General features: G+C 42.6%; 1 protein-coding gene across 2 annotated transcripts in view; it reads left to right on the forward strand.

The window, feature by feature from the left end:
• Positions 1-24,336, forward strand: part of GMIP (GEM interacting protein) — a 105,631-nt gene that overhangs the window by 30,559 nt on the left and 50,736 nt on the right. For both annotated transcript variants that reach the window (XM_088455132.1, XM_088455133.1), the window contains 7 exons: positions 10,991-11,051; positions 15,030-15,155; positions 16,069-16,133; positions 16,669-16,779; positions 19,424-19,504; positions 20,261-20,443; positions 21,850-21,987. In XM_088455132.1, the coding sequence (XP_088311258.1) occupies positions 10,991-11,051; positions 15,030-15,155; positions 16,069-16,133; positions 16,669-16,779; positions 19,424-19,504; positions 20,261-20,443; positions 21,850-21,987 (765 nt within the window). The remainder of the gene's footprint in view (positions 1-10,990; positions 11,052-15,029; positions 15,156-16,068; positions 16,134-16,668; positions 16,780-19,423; positions 19,505-20,260; positions 20,444-21,849; positions 21,988-24,336) is intronic.

The raw sequence follows: 24,336 nt of genomic DNA on the forward strand, positions 1-24,336 counted from the left end.
GTTAACCCTGTCACTTTTCGACTTAAACTGCCTAAGTCTTTATCAACAACACTTTTCAAGATTCAAGTCCAGGCGTCCGCTTAGACATTCCCCAATCGTGGTTCAAGGACAAAAGGAATTCATGGTGGAGAAGATTTTAGTTTCTAGGTTCTCTCAAGGGCAATTACAATTCCTGATCCATTGGAAGGGGTATGGTCCGGAGGAAAGGTCTTGGGGTCCGGAGAAGTCTTTACATGCGCCAAGATTGAAGAAGTTGTTTTTCGAAGACTTCCCTGATAAACCAGGTTCTAAGGGTTCTTTAAAACTTGTCAAGGGGGGAGTACTGTTACAGGTCGCTGGCACAACTTGCTACCTTTCAGCACTTCAGTGGTTACTCCTTCTACTTCTGCCTGCCATACGAGTACTGTGCCATCTGTTGCTAGGCGAACTGGACGCCAGACGACATCATGTGTTACTGGAACACTGTCACACCTTGACTTCAGCTTGGACCCGGAGTGGAGTCGGATGAAGTTCACAGGATTGCCTTTTGGTACAGAAATGCAGCTGGTCTCAGAGGGGTATGACTCATGAATGGCAAGGACAGAGCAGAGTAGGTAGCAGGTGCACGTTGGAGCGAGAGAACAACTGTGGAGAATCCGGCGGAACTCAAGGAACTGGGGTCGGCAGGAGCACCACCGGCAGGCGGATTACAGGAGACACACTCAGGTAAACAGGAGTCAGAGAAATACGAGAGCAGGGTGTGGCATGACCAGAGTGGTGGATACAGGCTGGAACTGTGGGCAAAGGCACTGAACACAATGGGAGCACATAGAACTAGCTCACAGCATACGCTTTGATAGACGTTGCACTGGCAACTAAAGGGCTTCCTGACAGTCCTTAAGTACTATCAGATGGTGCAGGAATCAGTCACCTGACCCGAATCCAAGATGGCGGCACCCATCAAACTACAGCGCGGAAGCACTGCCAGACTCATCCCTTCTCACCTGCCTCTCGATAGCCGTCCTCACTCTCCGGAGCCTCAGTGTGCCCAGCCTGATCTCCAGGAGACCACACCCCTGCTGGAAGACCCCTGACAAAGCACTCGGACCGGTAAGGACCGCTCTCTCCGCAGCCCCTCAGCCCTGATCGTGACAAACACTGAAGGATCTTCTGTTATTTTAATTGGTTCTTCATTTGTTAAATATCCGGCGGCATCTTCACGGCCTCGCCGGCTATAGCATCTCTGCATGTGCCCTTCCGTTTCCTGCTCCTGCATCTCTCTAAGCCGTACCTCCGTCATCAGGCTGCACCATATCCTCCAACTCTCGTAGCCACGCCACGGCTAACCAAGCCGCACCTCAGTCATCAGGCCGCACAATATCCTTCGGCTCTCATAGCTGCACCATGGCTAACCAAGCCGCACCTCATCATCCGGCTGCACCATATCCTCCGGCTCTCATAGCCGCACAATAGCTAACCAAGCCGCACCTCGGTTATCAGGCCCACCATATACTCCGGCTCTCATTGCCACACCACGGCTAACCAAGCTGCACCTCGGTCAAGGGCCTCACCATATTCTCCGGCTCTCAAAGCTGCATCACATCAATGGCTCTCAAGCCACACTACTGGCCCTCAGCCGCATCTCTGGCTCTCTAAGCCGCATCACGTCAATGGCTCTCAAGCCACACTACCGGCCCTTAGCCGCATCACTGGCTCTCAAAGCCATATCACATCAACGTCTCTCAAGCCACACCACTGGTATTCAGCCGCACCTCCGGCTATACCAGCCATATCAATTCTTCCACCTACTTGCTGCATCAATTCAAGCAGACTATACCAGCCACATCAATTCCACCGGCTACTAGCTGCATCAATTCAACAGGCTATTTCAACCACATCAAATCTACCAACTACTAGCTGCATCGATTCCATAGACTGTACCAACTGCATTACTTCACCAGCGGCAGTTGCCGCCTCTATACCACCAGTGCTTCATTAACTGCATCTATACCATCAGTGCTCCATTAACCGCATCTATACCACCAGTGCTGCACTAGCCGCATCTCTGCTACCGGCTCTCGTTGGTGTCATATTTTATTCTGGTACTCCTGGGAGATCTGTGTTATCCCCTACTACTCTGAGCTTAAGTCCAGGAGGCCGTCTAAGTACAAATTATTGCTCAAGTTAACCCTGTTGCTTTTCGACTTAAACTGCCTAAGTCTTTACGCATCAACAACACTTTCCATTGTTCCTTGTTGAAATTTATGTGGTTGCAAATCCACATGATCAGGATGTCATCAGCAGTGGCAAAATTAATTGGCGGTGCCTGTAGACAAAATTGCAGTCCTCCTGTCAGCCAGGGGCGGAACTATGGGAGACAATGGAGACGCCTGCCGCCGGGCTCCAGCTCTGAAGGGGCACCTCCTCCATTGTCCATAACATATTCACCCCACGTAGGGCTGTAACTATGTACCCGGAGTGTACCGTCATGGTCGCCCAATACATGGCACCCCTTCCGGTACCTGAGAAGCCACCATACACTAGTGGAGAGCTCCATGTCAGACCATCAGCTGCTGCCTTCGTCTATCTATAGCCTGTCTTCATGCGAATTGCTACATTACAGTGTCAGCGACTGTGACGGTTGGGCACCATATTATAACTTGCCTCCGGGCGTCTGGGATGAACTTACGCCACTGCTGTCAGCCCCTTGCTCTTGGACAAGATCTTTGGCAACAATGCCATGAAATGACTACCAAAATGGTCCCCCTCTGTTGTAAATATTGAAAATTAGCTGTGTGTCAATATGAATTGTAAACAGCTCATCACTATATCTGAAGGTAAGTTCTGGTGTACAGGGGAAATCCCCGGTGGGCCCCACTGCCTTAGGACCCTACCCTCTCCTCTAGGGATGGGTAAAATAAGGTGCTTGGTTTGTTTCTATGCAATCTAAACCAAGATTTGCCCTCCTGCCAATCAAAGTGGGTGGCCTTGACATAGCCTGTTTCCTGCTCTTTGCATGTCTTCTCTAATGGTTGGCCAAGTCCCTGTGGTGGTTGGCACGATACCCCTTAAGCTTGTGCCACTACCACTGCATTCCTTGGTGGGCCCTTCATGCCCCAGGGCGACATTGCTTATGGTCCATATTTCTGCAGAATGTTTGAGTATAATTTCACATCCTTGTTGCCAGGGTGGTTTCATCAGGTAATCATCCAAAATGAGCCAGGATGTTTAGTAAGTCAGTGTTATCCAGCTCTCTGTATTTTATAGTAATGATTTCAGGGTAAATTCTCTTTTAGGGGCAGATTCGTACGCATCCCTATTCATGGACGGGTGGGTCTCTCTTTGTATGAAATGAGTGTTTCAAGGTGTGAACTGGCTAGCAACAATGTGTTTACACGGAGCTATTCCGTTCTGTAGGAGTGTCTTGGGAGTATGAATACCTAATAATCTATACACCCTAAATGTCGCTATTTAGCATTGTAAGTCGCACAAGAAATAATTGCTTTCCAGACTTTGAGTGTGGTTCCAAAGCACAAAAAGTTATTATTCACATAAAAAGCATTTAGTTACACGCTGTGATCTAAATACAATTAGCGCAAAAGATTATACATAAACAAGGTACAGTCGATACATACGCAGGCACACCGGTCCCAGTTACAGTCATCTATCCAGAGGTCTGTGGTCATCCAAGAGAATGGCTTCTAACTGGGAATAAACAGTGTGTCAGTTTAGTACCAAACATGCCATGTCTACCATGTTGTATACCATTAATATCAAATACATGCATTTTACATCATAATTAATAACTTTAATATAAACCATAATGTGCAGGAACCTTTTATGAGTGCGTGTATATTTATGATTATATGTAAGTATGCGTTGTGTGTCTACATGCAGAATAAAAGGTGCACTGTGTGTGTTTCTATTTATAAATGCAACTGTATATATATGTGTGCACACATTGTGGATACCCATGTGATCGTTTAAATATATATATATATATATATATATATATATATATATATATATGAGAAAAAAAAAGAAAAAAGCAGGAGGGCGCACTGGTGAGAATATATACAAAGTTTTAATAAAACAACGTGTAGCTCACTTACATCAAAGAAAGTAACAGCAGGTAAGGTTTATAAATCCCGGGGATCCGTTCCGATACTTCCAGATAGTAAAACTGTCCGTCTCCCGTCACTGGACACACATCCGCGTCTGCACCAAATAGTCACGCCGGAACACAGTCTCGGGTGCTGGAGGCGTGGCCTCTAGGATGTAGATGTGGTGACGTGAAACGCTGTCTTTCCAGCACCCGAGACTGTGTTCCGGCTTGACTACTTGGTGCAGAAGCGGATGTGTGTCCAGTGACGGGAGACGGACCGTTTTACTATCCGGAAGTATCGGAACGGATCCCCGGGATTTATCAACTTTTATATTATCCCGATACACCTGTGGTAAGGTGTCAGTTGGAGGGGCTGCAGTACATCTTCATCTGTTGGAAAAGACTGCTATAGCTGTGAACTTTTAAGGACTGTGGCACATTCTGATGTAATATATATATATATATATATTTATATACATAGCTTCAAACTGGTTATTATTAATATTACTTCTGTCTGAACTAAAAGAATGACAGACAATGGAGTTTGTCCTGTTCATAGATGGAGCAAGCTTTGGAAAACAGTCTGATAATTTTAACAAAAGGCTCTCCTATGTTTATCCAGAATACAACTGTTAGTTCTACTTAACCACATCAGCATTGGATACAAGGCCTACAATTGTTAAACGATAGCTAAACGTCTGACCATTGTTTCCAGATTCACATTCAGCATATCAGTGTCTGTGTTATACTTCAATTGTCAGACACACTGTATCTATATGCAGAGCAAACACTCACAGTATCCTTGTGTGTTCTTAATTATTTGTCACAAACATGTCCACAAGACATGTCTGTCATCATATATATTTATATGTGTATTCGTGCGTATGGGGTATGATAGGATTTTAAACAGTATGCGGTGGCAATGCGATCACATGATGCTAATAATAGCATATTAGCATCACGCACAATGGTTTCATGCTGACGACGCAAGATGGCGTCGTCTGGGGCAACCTAAAATGGCGTCACTCGATATTAATTTTAAGATCTGGTCTCAGCCAATCATCCGGCTTCGACAGTAGTATTGTGGGTGAGTGTGCAGCTGGATTTCTGGGCTATTCTGAGTCATGCGTATGGAGAAGGGAATTCTAAATTCAGACAGAACTCTTGCAACTAGGATGGGGCTGGTGCAAGTACCGACTCTAATGATGACGGGTGTGTTTGTGGACGTAATAACAGTAGGCGGTGCGCCTTCCCAGCTGAAGTTGTGCAGATCTCTGCATTAGCCCTACTTAAACTCGCATTGGCATAATGTAGTGATTCTAGATTCTGCTGCATAATGCAAAAACAGCCATATTGTGTCCAACTCAAAATTGGTCCCTTAAAGTGCAAATACCTAATGCAAAAGCGGTGCTGTAACTACATTTCCTGGTGCCTGGGGCAGGCCACACCCCTCTACATGACATCACATAGAGGGGGAGGGGCCACAATTAACAGTAATTGCAACAATGGCTGGTGCCTCCTCTGGATGCTCTGGGGGGCTGTAAGGGCTATGGTGTGCATGTCTGAAGCGTCCTAACGATGCTCTAGACGGCACTGCTGCAGAGATTACAGATACCCTGCTAGCCAGATGCAGTGACCATGGGTGAACAGCGTTGCCGCCCACAGGGCTCTGCACTCCGTGTGGCCTCCCTGCTCGCGCACCCCTAGTTACTGCCCTGGCAAGAAGTCGTCCTTGATTTTTTTTTTCTTGTGTATCTTAGAAAGCATGCAGAAAGTATCTAGTATGCAGAAAGTTTTTGGTATTAAAATCTTTGGACATGGTGGTTATGGTTGTTCGTTTATTATGTTTTTCAGTTCCTTAGTGTTCACCAATGTGGGGTCCATTGAGTTTCTGTAGTAAATGACATTTGAGAGTTGTCTGTTTACTTCCTTCATGTTCATGTAATGGGAAGTGTGCAGCATGACGACAGCACCCCCTCTTCAGGAATCCCTGCTCACTTCCCCTTTCAGACTGTGCTTGTCAGAAGCCTCATTGACCACTCTGTAGAACAGCTTATTGAAATGGGTCTATGTTAGAGCTGTCATTCATGCACAGTCTGTTCACCAAATAGACAGCCTGCTGTGCTCACATATTATCTTGCCTATATCAAGGGTCCTTCCACCAATCATCAGCAAGCTCTCTCCTTCGGCCCTTCCTAATCTTATTACACTTGAAGGAGATAACACATGCTAGTGTTGGGTTAAAGTATTAAGGGTGGTATGAGTGATGTGACCAGAGAATGAGTGACAGCTCTGACAGGGACCTGTCTCAAAAGGAGACTGTATGGAGTGTCAACATGTTAATAAGTTTGATGACAGGAAGAGAATGAGAGAGGAAGTAAGCAGAGTTTCCTTAAAGATTGGAGAAATACAGTAAGTAATATCCATCATATATACACAAGATTACATGTTGTAAAGGCCTATTAAAATCTTGGTTGCTGACCTTGTGTTTCTCCCTTCTGGGAGAACTTATGGGAGAAGGTGCCAGGCCAACTGCATCAAAACGGCCTTGCACCTGTTGCCAAAATTAGCTATTTGTAGCATTTTACAGCAATGACATTATCCACAGCAAATTGTGTCATAGCGGTACTGACCACCTCACTGCAGAAGTGGATGGAATGGGATGGTTGTTGACTTGAAATCAAAGCACTGATTTTCATTTTATTATTATACATCCCATTTACTAGAGCAATCCATGGGGTTCACCAGTGCAGAATGCCATAGGCTGGCGACACGTGCTGAAGGCTCAAGTGGCAGTACTGGACAAGATCTGGTCTTCGAGTACTTTGGCCGTCTCGTTGTACTTATGGGTCACACAGAGGGCCTAATTCAGACCCGCTCGCGAGCGCAGGATGCTCGCAAGCATGTCGATGGTGCCCTAATGCGCATGCGCACGACGGAGGGAGTTCCGTCGTGCGCATGCACGAGACCCGACGAGCGATGGGGTAGCAGTCGCTCGGGGTCTCGCACCAAAGGGGGCGTGCTGTCGATGGTGAGTGACACTAGTGATGTCAGTGGGAGTGATTTTGGCTCTGATAGAGCCAAAATCACTCCAGGGCTTGCGGCAGCGAGACCCTACCACAGGGTCTCGTTGCAAGCCCGATGGTCGCGATGGTCATGACCATCCCGACCATCTTTTTGGCCGCTCGCATAAGCTGTGGGTGGTCACCCACAGCTATGCGAGCGGCCAGGAGGCCGCTCCATTTTTAGGTAGGAGGGCCCTGATTCAGAGCGAGCGCTCTGGTCAGAGCGTCCGGCTCTGAATCAGGCCCAGAGCCTGTTAGAGTGATTGAAAAATTACCAAGCACACACATCCATGGGACAAACCTGCTCTATATTGATTGGGTTAATTTCTTGCTTAATTCTTGTCTTGAGGATATATAGGGGATGATATAGATGCAGTTGGCCGCTATGGTCACCAGTAGAGCTGTGTATAACCAGTGACAGTGGAGGCACCTTCAACTACTGAAACTGCTTCCCTCTGGAAAGTTTACTATTTAGAGGGGGGTGTTCACATGAACCACAGGCTCTCACACATGCAAAGTTACACTGACAGCAGGCTCTCACACATGCAAAGTTACACTGACAGCAGGCTCTCACACATGCAAAGTTACACTGACAGCAGGCTCTCACACATGCACAAGGTCACACAGACAGCAGACTCTTACACATGAATAGGATCTAGGGGTGTGCCCCGGCCACTTTTCGTGTTTTGTTTTGGTTTTGGATCTTTCTTCGTGTTTTGGATCTGGATTGGTTTTGCCAAAACCACCCTTCCGTGTTTTGGGTTCTGTATTTTGTGTTTTGGATCTGTATTTTTTTTAAAAAAAGCATAAAAACAGCTAAAATCACAGAATTTGTGGGTTTTTCTGTTACTATGCTATTATTAACCTCAATAACATTAATTTCCACTCATTTCCAGTCTATTCTGAACACCTCACACCTCACAATATTGTTTTTAGTCCAAAAGGTTGCACCTAGGTAGCTGGATGACTATGCTAAGCGACACGAGTGGGCGGCACAGACACGTGGCCCATCTAGGAGTGACACTGCAGTGGCAGACAGGATGGCAGTTTGAAAAACTAGGCACCAAACAGTACATAATGCAAAGAAAAAAAAGAAGTGCAATATGGAATTGTCCTTGGGCCCTTATGTTGTATAAACAGGACATGCACAATTTAACAAACCAATCATTTCAGCGCCAGGGTCTGCCACACGGCTGTGGCTGAAATGATTGGTTCGTTTGGGCCCCCACAAAACAAGCTGGCAATTAATCTGTCCCTGCACAAACTGGCTCTACGGAGGCAAGATAACGTCCTCATCCTCCTCATCCACCGATTCCTCACCCTCTTCAGTGTGTACATCCTCATCCTCACAGAGTATTAATTCATCCCCGCTGGAATCCACCACCACAGGTCCCTCTGTACGTTCTGGAGGCTGGTCTCCCTGGAAGAGTTGATAATTCATTTTTATGAACATCATCTTTTCCACATTTTGTGGAATCAACCTCCTACGCCTTTCGCTGACAAGGTTCCCGGCCGCACTAAACACTCTTTCGGAGTACACACTGGAGGGGAGGCAACTCAGGTAAAATAGAGCCAGTTTGTACAGGGGCCTCCAAATTGCCTCTTTTGCCTGCCAGTACAGGTATGGACTGTCTGACATCCCTACTTGGATGCTGTCACCAATGTAATCCTCCACCATTCTGTCAATGGTGACAGTATCATATGCAGTGACAGTAGACATGTCAGAAATTGTTGGCACGTCCCTCAGTCTGGACCAGATGTCCAAACCGGCCCTTGACTTATGACACAGGCGCACGCTTGGCGCTGCTCCTTTGTTGATGCACGTGCGGCTACTGCGCATACATTTCGCACTCACAGAAAAAAAAGAATTGTTTATTTTTGGTGGAGCACACTTTGGGGGTTACACCACCCTTTAACAGACTTATGGGACACAGGTGCACGCTTGGCGCTGCTCCTTTGTTGATGCACGTGCAGCCACAGTGCACACAATTCACAAACACAGAAAATAATTTTTTATTTTTGTTGTAGTGCGCTATGGGGGTTACACCACCCTTTAAGGGATGAGCCAGCCGGCCCTTTACTTATGGGACACAGGCGCACGCTTGGCGCTGCTCCTTTGTTGATGCACGTGCAACCACAGTGCACACAATTCACAAACACAGAAAATAATTTTTTATTTTTGTTGTAGTGCGCTATGGGGGTTACACCACCCTTTAAGGGATGAACCAGCCGGCCCTTTACTTATGGGACACAGGCGCACGCTTGGCGCTGCTCCTTTGTTGATGCACGTGCAACCACAGTGCATACAATTCACAAACACAGAAAATATTTTTTTATTTTGTTTGGAGTGCACTTTGACGGGTAACAGCCCCCTTTAATAGTCAAGCCAGCCGGCCCTCAACTTTTGACACAGGCGCACGCTTGGCGCTACTTTGTTGATGCACGTGTGGCTACAGCACACAATTCACAAACACAGAAAAAAAAGTGTTTACATTTTTTTTTGGAGTTCACTTTGGGGGAGCACCCCCTGGACAACATTACAGCACCCCTCTAGGACTACAGCCTTTATGGGACACTGCACAACACAGTCCAGCCAGCCCCTATAGACTTTGTAGTGGACACAGGCCCTATGGACAACTGACTGCACAACACAGCCCAGCAAGCCCCTATGACAGCAGCACAACACAGCCTAGCCAGCCCCTATGGACAACAGCAGCACAACACAGCCAGCCAGCCCCTATGGACAACAGCAGCACAACACAGCCCAGCCAGCCCCTATGACAGCAGCACGACACAGCCCAGCCAGCCCTAGCTCCCACCCTCCCTCTTCACTGTCCACAGCCGGAGTGAGAAATGGCGCCGACGCGGTGAACTTTTATAGAATCCAAAACCCGCGAGATCCGACAGCGGGATGATGACGTTTTGCCTCGATTTCAGTTCCGAGTCAGGCGGGAAAACCCGAGCCGGACTCTGTTCCCGGCTCGGATCGGGGGGGTTCGGATGTCAGAAATTCCAACCCGCTCATCCCTAATAGGATCACAGAGACACATGCAAAGTCACACTCACATCTGGCTGTCACACATGCAGAGTCATTCCGGCGGATCGGACAAAATATCATCCATACCGGGCAGTGTGTACCCACTATGTCACTAACAATGTGTGCTCCCACACGACATCAGCGACATCGCCCGACCAACCTGCATGCGGGTCCGAATGGTGATATCAGCGAGGACCATGTTGCCGAGTGCAGCATGGACCAAGCTGTTGCGCCGTTGCTTCTGGCATCAGCAAGTGTGTACGCACTTGCCAATGCCAAAACCCACCGCACGACACATCAGCTGGGTACACATCATTAAGAGTGTATCCAGAGTCAGACACATGCATAGGACCACACTCACAGCAGACTCTCACACATGCAGAGTCACACTCATAGCAGGCTCTCACACACATATCAGAGTCATAGACACAGAGAGTTGCACACACAAAGAAGACAATCACAGGGTCACATACATTCACAGACATACCTACATACATATACAGTTACACAGACTGGGGCACACAAAATTGTGTCCCCTCCTCCTTACATTACATTACAGGCATGGTAGTTGTCACTGTGAGGAGTATAGACTCCAGCTGCATTTTCCCTTCTAATATCCCATGCTAGTGCATAATGCTTACAGGTCAGGAGTCAGAGCAGTGTAGCCCAACTCCGCTGGCTACACCACTGTGTATAAACAGCTTTAGTAAATATATATATAGTGATATTACATGGCTTGGCATATCTTATCACATTGTGTAATAATTACATTATCTACTGTTGTTGTTTTGTATTATCTTATAGATCAGCACTCCACTGGAGCTGAGTAGGACAGCGTGTGACAGAGACGGTATACCTGTATCAAGTAAATACCATTTTTAGCTTTCATTTCTGAGATATGTGTGTACTAAATACATTGACTCACTTACCTTCTCCTAAGTAGTAATCAGCAGAAAAAAATATCTCTTCATGTCTTCCCATATATTCCTCTAAGTGCAGTTCATCTCTATTTATCACTATCTTAAATTTCTAATGTCCATTACTGTCTAACATTCATGTTCCTCATTTTCCTATTCTTTTTAATCATTAATTGTACTTATTTTTTCCTGATAACTCTCTTTCCACCACTAGACATACTTCTCTTTCCACCACTAGACATACCTCTCTTTCCACCACTAGACATACCTCTCTTTCCACCACTAGAAATCATTCTCTCCACCACTAGACATAACTCTCTTTTCACCACTATACAACACACTTTTTCCACCACTAAACATTACTTGGAACTCTACATTCAACATTGTATATCAACACCTCAAATTATAAGCCAACTCTATGCTCCCAGTTATATCTCTACACTTGCCCATTATTAGTATATACAGTAACCATGACACCACTGTTCCATATAAATATCTCTGGATTTTACCTGTTATTATTTACATGCTGCACAATCTCTATAACTCTGATCACACCCCATTATCTCTCTAACCTCTTTATTTTCTCCTATCTACCTTGACTCATTTATTTGGCCATATTAGTACTCACCAACTTGCTTTATTCTTCTGTACTGCCCAATTGTTTCTGATAGTGGTAGTAATAGCTATATTGAAGAGAAGGGTTTCAGAGAATGATGTTTGGGGAGAATCTGGCAGGTGAGATAGGGAGTTTTATAAGTGCAGAGCAGAATGAGAGATGTCTTGGTGGCAGTAATAAGTGATAACTATCAGAGGGAATGAGAGGCATAGGTCAGAGACAGAACAGAGTTGTCGAGCCACAGTGTATCTTTTGGTGAGGTGAGAAATGTATGAAGGGTGCTGGTGAGGTCTTTGTAGGTGAGGGTGAGCAGCTTGAATTAAATTCTGAAGTTAATGGGCAGCCAGTTTAGGAATTTGCATGGGTGAGGAGCAGAGAGAAAGATCAGTCTTGTTTTTGCATTTAGGACAGATTGTAGAGTGAAAAGGTTGGATAGGGGAAGGTCAAATAGGAGAGGCTTGCAACTGTTAAGGCGAGAGATAACAGAATGGACAAGCCTTTTGGTAATGTTGTGAATGAGAAAGAGAGTTGATGTTGGCAAAGAGGCATCAGGGGTTGTCTGATAAGGCTGAGGCTAGAGATGGAAAGTAAGCTTGCTTGGCGGGAGAGGGCAGAATAGTAGGAACACAGCCTGAATTTTACTGTGGATGAAGTCAAGTCTTTGAGGTTCAAAGTTAGAAGGAAAGAAGATTGCAGTAAGAGAGTAGGAAGACTGAATTAGAAAAGCTAATAAGCTGGGAGAACACGAGTTCTAGGAAGTGACAATAGAGATGTGTGTGAGAAGAAATCTGCTGGGAGAGTCCATAGAATATATATTATCTGGGGTTGTACCAAGCGCTCATCTATGTAGTGCATGCGGCCTAAATGAAATGGATATATGTGTCTAGATTATCTGTTAGTGTGTGAGTTTGGTTAGTGTGTGTGGGGAAGAAAAACAGGAGTGTAAGTGAATTTTAAAATAATGTTTATTGTCTATGCGGTAATGAGGCGTAATGCTCAACTTAAACAACAGACAAATGGTATATCGTAGTATTGTGTACGGGAGATGAGAAGCTCCATGGTGTTTCTTTTCCGAAATATATATTATGTATCCCTATTGCACCACTGTGTGGTCTGACACGCCTTGTATATGATGTGATCTGCCCTCACAATATCACCTGTGCCTCTTGGTGTTGATGAGTTGCTAGGTAGGGTGGCTCTGTCCGTATGGTACACTGTATCTAAGTTTCCTATAGAATACCTATGGTATGACAACTCAGAGGTTACGGTGGTGTCTTGTGAGTTGAGTGCCCTCTGACTGGACTGTCTGTATTGTCTTACCGTCTCGCTTGCCCTGGCAGTGGTTATACCAGAGTGAGAAGGTAGTGTATAATATTGTATACGTGTTGGCGGCATCCCACACTGACGTCACTTGCTGTTAAGTGTGTTGTATGAGGCACTCTGGGAGCAGCTAAAATGAAATAGGAGTATGCTCCTTCCCTCTGAGGGGGTGATCCTGCTGTGCCCTATTTTTCCGGGTTGCAGCAGCCTGTGAACTTTGGCCAGATGGCTGTATGGTGTTCTGGTCACCAGATCGTATAAAGCGCTGGCTGTGTCCTCCGATAGCCGTGCCATAGCGTGCGGCAGCGCTGTAAGGAGTCTATGTACTAAGCCTTGGAGAGAGATAAAATGGATGGAGATAAAGTACCAACTAATCAGCTCCTGTCATGTTACAGGTTGTTTGAAAAATAACAGTTAGGAGCTGACTGGTTGGCACTTTATATCCATCTACTTTAGCTTTCTCCAAGGCTTAGTACATAGACACTTCAGGCTATATGCAGTGGAAGCTGGTCATGTGTTCTGCCGTGTTTCGGCCAATCACAGTCTTTCTTAATGCCCATCTGCAGGAGATATTGTAAGGGCAGATCACCATCATATACAAGTCGTGTCAGACTACACAGTGGTGCAATAGGGAAAAATAATATACATTACAGAAAAGAGGCTCTCTGACGGAGCTTATCACCTCCCAGACACAATACCAAGATATATCATCGCTTAGACAATAAACATTATTTTAACATTCACTTACACTCCTGTTTTTCTTCCCCACACACACTAACCAAACTCACACACTAACAGATAATCTAGACCAGTGGTTCTCAAACTCGGTCCTCAGGACCCCACACAGGTCAAGTTTTGCTGGTCACCCAGCTGGTGCACAGGTGTACTCATTACTCACTGACACATTTAAAAAAATTCACAGGTGGAGCTAATTATTTCATTTGCCATTTTGTGAGGAGACATGTAGGGACATTTGTGAGGAGACATGTAGGGACATTTGTGAGGAGACATGTAGGGACATTTGTGAGGAGACATGTAGGGACATTTGTGAGGAGACATGTAGGGACATTTGTGAGGAGACATGTAGGGACATTTGTGAGGAGACATGTAGGGACATTTGTGAGGAGACATGTAGGGACATTTGTGAGGAGACATGTAGGGACATTTGTGAGGAGACATGTAGGGACATTTGTGAGGAGACATGTAGGGACATTTGTGAGGAGACATGTAGGGACATTTGTGAGGAAAACACTGTTTGGGGCCCTGAGAACCGTGTTTGAGAACCTGTGATCTAGACACATATATCCATTTCATTTAAGCCACATACACTACACAGGTAAGCGCTTGGTACAACCACAGATACTATAACCATCTGTGAGATAGGACATCTCAAGTACCTAGCTTCTCCCGAATCATTGAGGAAGGCCATTTTGTGCCTTATCGCACCACCAATAACACTGTTCACAGTTTCTTGCAATCTTTAAATGCTAATACCAAATGCAACTTGGTCACATCCCCGCTTGTGGCTGAATGTGTGTAACTACTGTAGGTAGAAATGGGGTATCCAAAAGTCGCTCCAGGCAGTGCTCTCCTTGCTGATGCCGGTGGCTATGTCCCACTGCGTGATGTTGTTGCATCACATGTTTGGGAGCAGGGGCAGCACAGGGCGGACAATTACCCTATTACAACACTGGTTGGGTTGCATAGATGGGTACAACTTGGCATATGGGCAAATACCACAAACACTTGCAATGCAATCACGGAACTAATTCCCATCAACATGGGTTCAACTCTGCAATAACCCCTATATCTCTATGATCCCCATAATATCTCTAAATTACATTTCTACAGACCCTTTTATCATTCTACTATCCCAGTAATGACTGCAGATCTCCATCAGTGCCCCATTATATATGTTGGTGCCCCATTATATTATACTTCCTCATTATTTCCCTACCTTCATTATATCTCTTCATCTCTCTCTCTACAGCAGAGGAATCAGATGAAATTCTCATTCATAGTGAGGGAGGAGTAGAGTCTGCTCTCAACTATGCCAAGCGCTGGTGTAAATATGTCCGAGAAGTGCTGGGATATATCGAGAAAAGACTTAACTATGGTATAGTATAAACAATTACAGCACAGTTTTAGCGTTTGTTTGTATCAGGTCCTGCTATCCATATACACTACAGGCATAATAATAAAACACTTTTACTTTTGCAATAAACAGTTTATTTGTGATATACATTGAATAATGCCATAAGTATAATGACAGTTTAACACAGTAAGGTATGTTAATAAAAGTAAAAGGCCTCGAACTTCCTGTATATTCTTACTGCAAACGGAGAGATCTAATGACTGAATAGATAAACATGAGCTATACATTTTTATTTAGTACAGATGGAAAGTACCCCTTCTCAGCCTGCATTTGCCTAAATATTTATCACACGTTCCTGATTTTGAAATATAATATTATTGTGATGAATTTGTCAAAGGATAATTAACCCAAAAATAAAAACTTTTCTTGGGTTGACTTTGGTGAGATGTAGTATGTAAAATATAAAATTGTCACTTACCTGCACCCCCTGATTCTCTGATCAACTTGAATGTTTTACATCCCCTCCTCTGTTTAGATTGATTTCTTTAAAAGCTGCTAATGGTATTGTCAAGGTCCTTAGGAAAACAACTGTCCCTAATCAGTAGAAACAATTCATTTGTCATTAGAGGCATTGTGAGAACTTTATTTATGTTTGTACACTTTTCAAATATGGCTTTATCTTTCTATTTTGATGTTTATCCCAATTTTAATTTTTTTTTTTAAGTGAATGTTACTTATAAATGAGGTTTATCTGTAGTTAAGTATTTTAGATTCCACAGTCATGTTTTAGATTGTATTTTCCTCAGGTATTTTATTGCTAGATGGTGATGTCTATATTATGCAATTGTGGGAATGTCTTAGACAGCTGTCTATGTATAGCCGAAGTATGTGTAGAGTATTTCTACCATTAGTACAGTGATTCTTCTTTCGTCAGAATCTGAATTTGCTAAGAACACAATCAGATTGTCCGAGTCTGCGAAGAGCATCCTCAGCCAGCAGGTAATGGAGTCTGCATGGGAATCTGGCGGGTAAAGGGTAGTACCTTCATCAGTCCTGGTTTTCCAATGACTGTCCTGATTTTTACCTCATTAAAAAAAAAAATTGGAATGGTCATTTCACTAAAAAACTGCTAATCTGGGATAATCAGGATCATAACTCATTCCAATATGGCCCTTAAATTATTTTGCAGATTTACCAGCCAAAAAGAAGCATATTATGGATTTTAGAACTTGGTAAACTTCATATAGGTGTCCCTGTTTTCATATTATAATATATGGGAGCCTTAGTAGGCTGTCTACAGTGATTCATGATAACGGAGAGATCATGGGCATTGAAGCCCCATTTCTTCCAATAAGTAATTTACTACTGACTGTATGTATTGCATGAGCCCCACAGTACACACGTGCCACCCACAGTACAGAGTTACCTCTTTACCATTAATACTCTGCCTGAGCCACACCGTCTGAGCCATACGGTAGCTATGGTTTATTTTCTATGCCTTTATAAATAGTCATTCAATCTCTGGACTTTACAGCACTGTATGCCCCTGCAAGATGTCTACCTCCTACTACTGGACCATGAATCCCAGACAGGAAACTCAGCCCTTGAGACAGTAGCCCGTCTAGAGAAGAAGAAATATTGTCAGGTAAACGGCTGTTCATTTCTCTGTCCTCAAAAGTTGTTTGTGATCTTCAAAGTCATAAATGTGTAACCATTCGCTGATCAAACTAATCAAAGTCCTGGAAACGGTCATGATTTCGATTATTGTCATAGGATAGATTAAAGTGCACCTACCACCTAGAAAAAGTGGAGTCTGCTATTTTGGGAACACAGCCTATCCGATCAGTAGAAATTAGTAACATCACTTCATACTAGGTAAATTATAGGCTGTGTTTTCATCAATACTGGTTCTGCGCACAAAAGGTACACTACCAATATGTCACTTCTGTGAAAGGACAGCATATTACAAGATAATCTGCTCTAGACCCCATTTCTACATTACTTGACGTGCCTAGAAACATGTTTATGCTGAGAACATCAACTGACAGGTACAAATTGTGTCTCTGTAAAAGTTAATACGCAGACCTGATCGCTGGTTATTAGTTGAATATTTTTGCAGAATCAAAAAAGCTGTGTGCCCTTCTGCAAAGCAGTGAATGACCAAAGGTGCACCAACTACACACACATATTATATATATATATAATTTTTTTTTTTTTTCATTACTTATCTTGCTTCTTAAAATGAAATCTCATTGTCATTGCTGCACCTGTGACCCATCTCAGTAGTGTGCAAGCGAGTACTCTACGCCTACAACGAATGGTGGAAATCTAATTGCTCCAGCACAAGTCACTGCATGTAACATCACAGAGACTTTGCACCAAGCCATGGCCTTTTGCACTTTATAAATGAGGTTCACTGTTATAACAATGACTGACATCTTTCATTATACTGGGAGAATGTATTATACTGGGAATACTTAGCACTGCTTTATGTGACATCAGAATGTACAGTATTCGCGGCCACAAAGTGATATGTAGAAATATATAAAAAAATCCACCCAGCTTCTTGGTTGGTGATGCTGATACCTATAATTTACAAACACATACTTGGAGCCTTTGGTTGTCTATGATGGTTTGATTTAATACATCCAGTGAGGAATAGGAATAAGTTATTTTTCAGTAGAACAAGGGGTGAATCATTCTATAGCTTAAGGCAGTACAGTAACTAAGTTGGCACCAACACACGCAGACAAAAACACTTACATGCACTAATAAATATAAGATTTGCCATGCAAATCATTATTATCTGTCAGCAATGTCAATCCTCAGTGGTTGGCCTGACAATAGAGGGCACAAAAGAAACAAATCACCAATGCCCACCCCATGACTAATACTTTAATAAAGTATCCATAACAGTAAACAATACTGCCCAAATAAAATATATTATTAAATCCACACTGGCCAGTATACGAGTAGAGGGCCTGATTCATTACGGATTGCAACTGCGATTGCAATAGCGATTAAGCACGCAGTCTCACTGCAATAGTATGCTAATCCACTGCGATCGCTATGCCGACGCAGCACTACATAAGGAGGTCCACTTTACCTTACACACATCCGTAATCCTTAGCAAGATTGCAAAACCATTGGTAACATCTAGTACCATCGCAGCCTCACCCACACTTGCACAAGCTCTGACCTTACTCAGGAATTGCTAACCTCATCGCACGATGTGAGTACTCAAGCTTTGTAAGGCAGCGCAGTGGATAATTTATGCACACCCCTGCAACGGTGTTCAAACGCACTGGCACGCCTGCGTTTTGCCGACCATCCTCCCGTCACCTCCCACTAATAGCACTTCCTGTCAATCATTCTGCGATGGGTCTGCGTATGCATATGCAGAGTGCAACAATCAACCGATCACGTGCAGTTGCGAGCCGTAATGAATCAGGCCCAGAGCCCCATGAACAGTATATTAGTGCAAATACATGAGTAGTATATTAATTAGAGATGAGCGACTGTTCTTTTCCCCAAATTAGCGTAAATTCAGATTTATCTTATTGACTATTTAAAACACATTATAGCTGTATAGCCAATAAGATGCCATTTTTCAGATCCGAACGTAACCAAGTAGAACCGCTCATGTCTAATATTAATACAACCCATGTCGAGCTAATAGAGCCCAATATTCACGTTATATTGGTTTATATAGCTTTCTCATACAGGTTGAGTCTCCCTTATCCAAAATGCTTGGGACCAGGGGTATTGTGGATATCGGAATATTCCGTATTTTGGAATATTTGCATATTATAATGAAATGTCTTGGGAATGGGACCCAAATCTAAGCAAGGAATGCATTTATGTGTTATATACACCTTATACACACAGCCTGCAGGTCATTTTATACAATATTTTTTTATAATTTTGTGCATCAAAAAAAGCTTGTTTACATACATGAAATTCATTTATGTTTCATATACACCTTATACACACAGCCTGAAGGTTATTTTATACAATATTTTTAATAATTTGTGCCTTAGACAAAGTTTATGTACATTAAACCATCAAAAATCAAAGGTTTCATTATCTCAGTCATGCTGAAAATATTCTGTATTTTGGAATATTTGGATATGGGAGACTCAACCTGTACTGTGAAAATCAGTACTGGTGCCTTTTTCACTTACAATCTTGGCAGAACTATAATCTTGAAAATACCAACAACCAATGTATAAGGTTTCCGTCATATTACATCTACATAATACATTAATATCTTGGTGAATGTGTTTCAGCCTTTGTCAGCAAAGAAGACTGAGATAGAGAAATGGAGGAAAGAGTTTAGAGAGCAGTGGCTAAGAGAGCAGAAAAGAATGGTGAGTCACTTAGTCTATGGTAAGAGGTTGGGTCCCATAGCTTCAACAACCCCGTTGTAACTGTATACAAACCAGCAGGTTCCCTTCCTAGTAGCCAATATGATCAATAACCTTAGAAACTGCTAAGTACAAGTCTGAAGATGTTTATTGTGGATATAACCATTTATTACATTTAATTGTGTCATTTGTACAATGTCTGTTATGGTGCTCTTGGTGTATATTCACACACTAAAGCAAATTGTCCTGGTTATGATCAATACTCACACCTGAGTCAGTATTATTGGTATCCAAACCAGGATCACATGTAAGTGGCAATCACTGGACAACTTCTAAGAGAAGAGAAGAACCAATTCAGATATACAAAGTTTAAATTATTTGGGAATAAGTTATTAGGAGCTGACTGTGAAGGCCCCCATACATCAACAATTGATTGCAGCAATCGTGCAATTTCCAATCGATTGTGTATAAAAATATTTCCTTTTTTCAATCGATTGTGGCAATTCTGCAATCTGCAATCGATTGAAAAAGGGAAAGATTTTTATACACAATCGATTGCAAATTGCACGATTGCTGCAATCAATTGCTGATGTATGCCCTGATTACTCAACTTGCCGGTCAAGACCTATTAGATTTAATCAAACCTGCCTCTGCCATAATTCTGCCATAACTCTCTTCTAATAACACAAGTCCACACACACTGCCAAAATACCTCACACTCATGCCACGTTCTGCCTCACATTTACCTCTGCTCTACAGTCCGATTCCCTGACTTCACTGCGCAAGGCCCGCCAGCAGTACATACAGCGCTGTGAAGACCTGGAGAAGGCCAAGCAGCTAAGTGCCAAGATTGAAGAGGAGCAGAACACAGGCAGTCACCTGGGGAGTGCTAGCAAACAGCTGGAGAAACGCAGAAAGTCCCGGGAGGAGGCCCAGACCAAGGTGAAGCCAAAAATGAATCTATTTTACGTAACAAAACGTCAAAAGACATATGTTATGGAGCCATTGTTTAATTTATAACAAGTACATTTCTTTTACATGCAATAAATAATGAAGAATAGATACATTGTATTGAAGATAAATGCATTATATTGTCCTTCCTTCCCTAAACTTTGTGTTACCGCAGTGATAATAAGTTGGGTCATGCTTAAGAATGGGAGAATGCCATGCAGCTTATTATCTGAGAAGTATAACGCATTTCAATCTTATGCACTAGCTAGAAAAGACTTGAGGGTTGATTCAATTATGAGTGATGCCGGCGATGCCAGCGATGTGGTGCGCACTTACGTAATTCCCAAATTTGCATATTTTAATAAACACTCCTATAGGTCTGTGAACTAAAATGTGGGATTCAAGAGTGACATTGGGATGATTTATCTGCCATTGCCGGCGTTCCAAGAATTTAGTATCTTTGGTATGGACAGTCCAGCAAATACGCCCTCTCTATTCCTTTATATCACTTACATAATTCTATACAATGAAATTAAATCCCATTTCTGCTCTTTAGTGCAAAACTGCGCATTTTATCTCTAGCATATGAGAATCATTGAAGGCTACATCATTTTATACTGGACATAAAATTGATCAGTCAAGGCTCCCAGACCCAACTGAACTTACAAACTAGTGTTGATGCCTCATACACTGTCAAACAGCATCAAACAGCATCACAAGGAGCAGATACAGTAGTATGAAACAGGCACTGCAGCACATTCCTCACTTTCATTGTTATATGCTCTTAACACTACGCTATATCATTTTGATGTTACTCCTAGCATTGCTTCATCTACAGTATTAGAGCCTGTGTGTTAGGGGTCTATTTACTAAGCAGTGTTAGGAGACAGAGTGAAAAGTGATCAGAAAGTGATAAGGTGCCAGCCAATCAGCTCCCAACTGTCATTTTTCAAACACAGCCTGTGAGATGACAGTTGGGAGCTGATTGGCTGGCACCTTATCACTTTCTGATCACTTTTCACTGTGTTTCCTAACACTGCTTAGTAAATAGACCCCAAAGGCTGAGAATATTCAAATCTTAGAGAGATATAAAGTGGAGAAGTTTTCTAAAGCAACCAGTGACCTTCTAACTGTAGTTTATTTAGCACAGTCTATGAAATTATAGAAGCTGATTGGTTGCTTTGATACATCTCCCCTAAAGGACTAATCTCTGTAACTATGAAAATATAAGTGGTGTCAGCTTCTAGATTGCTGTACTTCTACAACTGTGACAAGGATAAAATATAGATTTAGAAAAGAAAACCTTTTTGGAAGAGAAATGTGTTTGTGTCTATTTCTTCTATACATACGAATGTTGGTGACCCAGTAGCTGAGGGCTATCTCTCTTCACCTCTCAGGCACAAGAGGCTGAGGTCCTATACAGGACTTGTGTGTCAGAGGCGAATGCCCGCAGCCAGCAGCAGGAAAAAGTCAGGCAGAGAATAATATCTCACATCAGGAAACTCATTAACCAAGGCGACCAAGTGCTGAAGGAGGTATGTATAAACGTTTTTATAAAACTCTGCAAAGTTATATTTAATTCATACCCCATTTCATATAATGATTTAAGTCATGGTTATTTTTTCTGCTGCATTATGGTTGAAATATGGCACTTACCTGCTTGAAGGAGGATCATGCACCTGTATGAGAGTAGATTGCTTTTCTTACAGGTATTTAATGCACCATTTTATATATTTGTACCAACCAGAACCTCCTAGTTTGTCTTTAGCAGAGTGTCCAATTAACTGTATTGATAATATGCTGAATGTTACTCTGCTAAGATCTGCAGAATATTTCAGTCCATCTACTAAACTAATCTTCAGAAAATTGCAGTTCATTTACTAAATGAATCTGGTTACTCTGTATCATATCCTAAAGTGTAATAGGACTGATTCCGAATTGTACGCTATGACAGTATTCACGCAAACAGGCGATGTTTGTAAAGAAAAAATCTAATAGAAGGCCAAAGCGCTGTCTGAGAGCAGCTGGTATAGGTGGTGTCAGCCCCTTCTGATAAAGAGGTATACAAATATGTAGATGTTACCAGCGCTAGAAACATAGAACCAATAAAACATTTAGATTCAAAATAAACTATAACATTTATTATGATACAAACAAAAGTTACCAATATGCTATACACATGTATTAATTATCACACTTTAAAACATTAAAAGGTTCTCTTGGACCAATTATCTCATACTAGGTTCATCTAAACCCTCATCAAACTTAAAATCTAGATACTATACGGTCCCCTATTAGCAGCAGGATATGTTACTAGAGCCAGGAATCAAGGATCCAGGAATCAAGTCCCTTTAGCAGCGTTTTTTGCATATGAATGGGTTGATGTAAATCCTCCGGATATCCTTCAGGTCTGCTAGTAAGCAAGGGGGAAAAAAGTCCAAAATCCGCAGTATGGAGTATTAGAGAGATTAAAAATGGTCCACAGAGGGCATCTGCTGCTCATGTTTGTAAAGAACTTTAATTAACTAAAAGAACCAAGCGCTAATATAAATAAACTTTATAAACAATAAAAGTAAAATAACAAATAATAAAAAATATATAAAAGCAACAGACGAAAAAATTTGCTTGTGGTAGCACATCAAACATACACCTGTAAAACAGGTGAACCACAGACCTTTAAATGTTAATCTCTGCACTAATCAAATAAAAAAGAAGAAAGGACCTGGCTAAAAAAAAAATCACATAATCGTAATATACCAAAAAATTCATTTAATATCCTAAAACATCGATTAGACCTGACAAAAAACTAATAATTCACATCTATAGCATATTACACAGAAAAATCTATCAATAAATGAATAATGTCACAAGATTGTATTTATAATGTATCTAGAGGAGGTGGATCCTGAAAAAATCTGCTAATACCAGTATGAAATACATATATGTATAAGTGATACTTGAAGGTTTCTGTTCACACCTGCAGTGAATGGAATTAAGTTGGAATCCCCTAACTGTTCAATGTTAATCAGTAATATGAGTTCTGTATAGTCCTGCGGGGTTCCGCAATGTGGATATTGGTTCCAGAACTTATATCATGTAATAAACACATGGAGGGAACAAGGAGAGATGAAGGGAGGCACTTCTCCAGCCGGAGACAGTGGGCAGCAGCTAACTGTCAGATGCACACAGTCCCGTAGGTTGCGTTATTAGCCCAGCCTCAACCTTGTCAACATCAGTGTGTCCAGCTGCATAATGTGGTATCTGACTCTCCGGAGCTCCACACCTAATAGCAGGTACCAAGAGTATCCCAATGGGTCCAGTATCTCGGCTCTAACGTGTTTCGCAACGAAACTTGGGGGCTTTTTCAAAGAGTGATTTGTAACTCCACAAGGACCCTTCCTTAAAACAGGGCAACTTTCTTCTCATTTGTACTGATTTCTATCAATTACACCTGTTTGGATACCAACTCCTGATCTACCTCCTCTCATATCCTAATTGAAAAGTAATATCTATCAATTTGTAACATACACAATAACAAATTCTCCACACGTCAGTCATTCAAAACAAGTTACTCTCTTCAAAAGATGCTAAATAGCCTTATACATATAACACTGAGGCATATATAAATATAAATTTAAAAGAAAATTAATTAAACAGATGAACATAAAAATAACAACATATCTATGGACTGGAACCATTGACCTAGCAGATCCTAGTCTGTAACTCTACCACTACCCTATCTGGCTTCTTAGATCATGTCAATGTAAATTTACAGTATCACATATACACAGTAAGCAACAGCAACAAACGGGATCTATAAAAAAAAAAATGCCTAAGCTCACCCGAGATTGCAATCTCGACCAAACTTGAATCTTAGTAAATTT

The sequence above is a fragment of the Taudactylus pleione genome, unplaced genomic scaffold, assembly GCF_031769625.1.
Source record: "Taudactylus pleione unplaced genomic scaffold, aTauple2 ptg000644l, whole genome shotgun sequence".
NCBI classification, from domain to species: domain Eukaryota; kingdom Metazoa; phylum Chordata; class Amphibia; order Anura; family Myobatrachidae; genus Taudactylus; species Taudactylus pleione.